This window comes from Myzus persicae, unplaced genomic scaffold (assembly GCF_001856785.1).
Source record: "Myzus persicae strain clone G006 unplaced genomic scaffold, MPER_G0061.0, whole genome shotgun sequence".
In the NCBI taxonomy this organism is placed as follows: Eukaryota; Metazoa; Arthropoda; class Insecta; order Hemiptera; family Aphididae; genus Myzus; species Myzus persicae.
In genome coordinates this window covers 287,442-292,579 of record NW_019103222.1, presented here as the reverse complement: position 1 = coordinate 292,579, position 5,138 = coordinate 287,442, and the positions used below count along the sequence as shown (strand labels likewise).

General features: G+C 33.9%; 1 protein-coding gene across 1 annotated transcript; it reads left to right on the top strand.

Moving 5' to 3' along the window:
* Positions 1–3,358: 3,358 nt before the first annotated feature.
* On the top strand, positions 3,359–4,238 carry LOC111034039. The gene is made up of 2 exons (XM_022315058.1): positions 3,359–3,841; positions 3,906–4,238. The coding sequence occupies exons 1-2, from the start codon at positions 3,552–3,554 to the stop codon at positions 4,117–4,119; spliced, it is 504 nt and encodes a 167-aa protein (XP_022170750.1). The 5' UTR covers positions 3,359–3,551; the 3' UTR covers positions 4,120–4,238.
* The last annotated feature ends 900 nt before the right edge of the window (positions 4,239–5,138 follow it).

Genomic DNA, 5,138 nt, shown 5'->3' with positions numbered 1-5,138 from the left:
AGAGTTGTCAACTCAAAATGCCACTTTTGGCTAACCGTACATGTAAACGAATTATTATTGAACCATATATTGAGATGTAAGAATATTACAATGTCATTTTAAATAGACATATGTAATGTGGCTGAAAATTAATTAGCCATGTACCTATTTTATTTTCAATGTTCAACAATATTATAATATTATATTTCGTTGTCATGGTTATGTACTTTCGTCTGAATGTTTATTCATACGTCTTATTACAAATTTTGTTTCAGTCTACTACGAGGCATTACCCAAACTATTTTTTGTCTCATAAATTATTTAAATAATTTAACTCAATCATAATATCTTGAAATTCAATTTCTGAATTTTTAAACAAAACCATCGTGGAAAGTTTCACAGAAGCAGACCATATTACAACGCCAGAACAATTGGATGTTCCGGCTGTTGCAGGGAGTTTGCAGCAATGCGAGCATAGCACCCGCCATAGCGGATGCAGTATTTTGTCGGAAGACAAAGTGCACAGGGTGGATGACCCTACACTGGCCACGAGGCCTACAATTGTACGTGATATCAGTGAGCTCAGTGGCCAACAACCAACGACGACGTTGACTTTGGCGGATTTTAAAGTGTTGGACGAGGTGGCTGAGGACTTTTGGCCAATTGCGTGAGACGAACAACAATGGCGGCGAACTACCAGCTGTCGTCGGACGTCCTAGAAGTCAAGCGACCGATTCAGTCTGAAGAAATCGAGGAGAAGACTGCAGCTCAAAGCACGGCTATAATAGACGTAGCAAAAAACGACGGCGATTGCGTGGCACCCAGTCTTTTGGATAATAACGTGCAACAAACGTCAACGGCGAACGACCAGCTGCCGTCGGACGTAGATTGCGAGCCGGACGTCCTGGAGGTCGAGAGCGTGGTTCAGTCGGAAGAAATCGAGGAGACTGCAGTTCAAAGCACGGCTATAGACGTAGCAAAAAGTGACGGCGATTGCGTGGCACCCAGTCTTTTGGCTAATAACGGCGTGCAACAAACGACAACGGCGGACGACCAGCTGCCGTCGGACGTCCTAGAAGTCAAGCGACCGATTCAGTCGGAAGAAATCGAGGAGAAGACTGCAGCTCAAAGCACGGCTATAATAGACGTAGCAAAAAACGACGGCGATTGCGTGGCACCCAGTCTTTTGGATAATAACGTGCAACAAACGTCAACGGCGAACGACCAGCTGCCGTCGGACGTAGATTGCGAGCCGGACGTCCTGGAGGTCGAGAGCGTGGTTCAGTCGGAAGAAATCGAGGAGAAGACTGCAGTTCAAAGTACGGCTATAGACGTAGCAAAAAGTGACGGCGACGAGCTCGAACCGTCAGTGACCACGGCCACGGTAAAGTCAGCAGCAGCAGCAGCAGCAGAACAACCGATGCAAGATCGTCGCGGGCCGTCCATCATGTCAGCACTGGGGAACCGACTCCTCAAGGTCGGCAGATTGTTGTTCTGCTGTTGTTGTCGTCCGAATAATATTGATTAGAGAGGTACTCTGGTACCGCAATGTGGCGGGACGCTGAGAGATTGAGAGATGCATTGATCCAGGATGTTTTTTGGACACCGTCTATTGCCTCCATTCGCTCACGTCGCCGCGGGCATCGAACAGTCGCGAAGTTCGACCCAGTCCACTCCAACCCTCTACAATCCCGTGTGACCCTCGATAGCCGGCTTAAGTCACATCCGGTCATCCGGTTTTTCGAGCACCCTTGTGCCTCGTCGCATTTTTTTTTTACGTTTTTCTTTTAAATTTATACCGACGTCTGTCGTTTTCCACCGGCAACCTTTTAGTTGGCCCTCACGATTTTTGTTTTTTTTTGTTTTCCCGCTAATCACTCCTGCGGGTATCTATATACACTAAGATGTATTCAATATATATATTATATTATTGTATTATTATTTTTTTTTTATATTATATCATACATTTATTACCATGTACTCAGTTTCTCTTTGTGTAAAAATATGTTTCATACTGTTAATTTGAAAAATAAAAATGTGTTATTTACAGAATACTTGTTTATTCAATTGACTGGTGTGTGTATTAAATAAAAAAATTAAAATACGACGATTCTAATAATCTATTATATAATACCTAAAATATTTAATTAAAATATGATAGCAGAATTGTAGTAAATTTAATAGAAAATTTAGAATGAAAACATAATTTAATGTGCTCATATTTTATTGATATTTTTGACATGAACCATTATAGTTAGTTTTGATAAGAGTGTTAATTTATAAGCGTTATACATTGTAGTCATAACTATATAGGCATATATCAAGGATGGCAAATCCATGGAACGTGTGACCGAGGTGGCACGCGAAAAGACTTTGTGGGCACACGAAAATGTTTACTTATATATATTATAGGCCCTTTTTTTTTTTTTTAAGTTTCAACCGACGGCGCCGCGGGGACTGCTTCCGCATTATTTCCGCGGCACAAATATTATAGGACCTATAATAATCTAAACTAACCTTTTTATACTAATACATTAATTATACAATCAAATTATAGTATAATAAAATATACTTTTTTTAATATTTTTTTTCATGGCACTCAGTGTTCAAAAGGTTGCCATCCCTGTCCTAGTCCCTAGACCGTCAAATAAATCTTAATGCTCATCTAAAATATTAGTATCTTTATCATTGTTCATAACATTAATTCTAGAAATTAAATTAAGATTATTACAAGTTGACAAAACTATAATATGGAATAGCGCATTGCACGGAAAATCAACTTTGAAAAATTCAATAGAATAACATCTTTGTTTATAAAAAACATTTAGTGTGACTATATAGTATTAACTATAATATTAAGGTATTATGTCGTAAGTGTATTATAGGTAAAACGTTTAAAACAACATTAAACAGAAACCACCGAAAATTTCTAGCAAGGGGCAACCACATACATCCAATGATGCACCAAAGACGCATAGTCTTGTGGGCGTTAGTTAGATTCCAATATTGTATTACTCAGAAATCAACTCGGACTTTTATTGTGATCAAAAACAATAATCGCGGTGTACAAAATTTTTTTATTTGCCCTTGAAAATAACTGACAAACGACAGTAGACAATATTTTTATTCTTTCCCTTGAATGATAATACGATAAAAAATTATTCCACCAAGCCAAAATAAATATTTTCATTATTTTATAACACCTATGAGTAGGTAAATGTATATGTGATTACTGATTATAATTAAGAACTATTTACTCATTAAAAGCTTTAGATAAATGTATATATTTTTTTTTTTATCACTATGGGTTAAACATTCATAGACTCGGGTCGAAAAAATAAACATATTTTAGTTTCATTATATTAACATAATAATGAGAGTCAGTTGTATAGCCGTATAGGTACTAATACATATTGTATTATATACATAACAGTGATTTGGTAATAACCATACAAAAACAAAACTAAGCGTCCTTGACTAGATTTAGTAACATTTATTTTTGTTTGAAAACACAGCAGACAGTAAAATTGATAGTTTGATAGTTTATATTCTTAGTAGTTTGAATTAACAGTATGTATAAGACAAGTGTGTTATGGTTGTGTGCTCTACTGTGGTCAGTTGGACTAGCAGTCACACCGATACCATCGCGGTCACCAGATAAAAATAATAATGTTGACTGTACAGGACCGATTGCATTTACATCAACTGGGAGTACATCAGTCCATTCTACAGGTCTGGTAGCGTATAAACAGAATGTTGTTAACCTAGCTGTTACATGGGATCGTGAGGTTGGTGTCTATACTTGTGCTTGTTCCGGCCTCTATCAATTTTCTTTTTCTGGTTCCACCGAAGAAAACACAAGGTAATAACATTGGTTACAAAGAAATACCCATTTTGACAACCATGCTAATAAAATCATAACATAGGATGGTGTTGAAGAAAAGATTAAACAATGGTAAACAGTGGACACCAATTATAGCAACAAAACCAGGCGGTGGATCAGCTACAATATTTTTGGAAGTAGAGAGTGGAGATCAAGTAGCTGTGTATTTGGATGGGAATTCAAAAAAATTCAACGCTAGACATGAACAAGGTGTAGAGGTTACATCGTTCAGTGGTTACAGAGTAGCAAAATCTTAGTAAAAATTAAGTGTTGTTTGACTTACCAACAACAAAATACAAAATTTGTATTAGCATTAATATAATAGGTACCTAAAATTTAAAAATAAAAAGTTCTGAACAGCAATTTATACTGAAAATGTTGATTTGATTTTTCAAAAATATTATTTATACCTAAAGAAACAAAAAATGTTTAATATGCTGTATGTGTTACTGTTGAATAATTGTTAGTAATACATTTAACATGGTTTAATATTATATTAAATATTAACACATACACACAACTACACAGTAAATAAGATTAAAAATAATACACGACTACACAAGACATAATCTTATTAATTTGATATTTAATTAAATCAAAAAATCAATTACCACAGAGAGTAGAAAATAAAACTTTATTTAATATATTTAACTGAGTTTGTCAAAATTAACCATTTTTAATAAATAAATAGATATTTTATTTATTATTATATTATATAATAATAAATTATAAATTTATTTGCAATAACTATCCACAGTAAGTAATAAGTATGCACATTCACAAAAAAGAATAGCAATAAACTGTTGGCAAATTAATTTTTAATTTATGTCAATATTTGGTAGTAATTAGTAATATTCTAGATTGCCAAAAAGTTAAAAATATAAATAAAATATTTTTTGATTTGTTACTCATAAAATTCCTAAATATATCAATATAGTTTTGTTATTTTTTTTAGTTATTAGAATTTGTAAATCTAATAACTATTAGTTTAAGCTAATTGTTGTACTTGGGTTTCTTAATATACTTGTAAAATATTGTTAAAAATTCATCAAAACCACATTAGTAAATTTTTTTTAATATGAAGCTCTTAACATTTTCTATATACATTAAAAAAATAGCAATAAATAAAACATTTACAGCACATTAAAATACATAAAAAATAAATTAAAATAAGTAACTTGCGTTCAAATTAAACTTCTATGGCTAATAACAGAGATTACTTGGTATATAATAATAATTATGGTAATAATAAAAGGAATAATAACCAATTACAAAC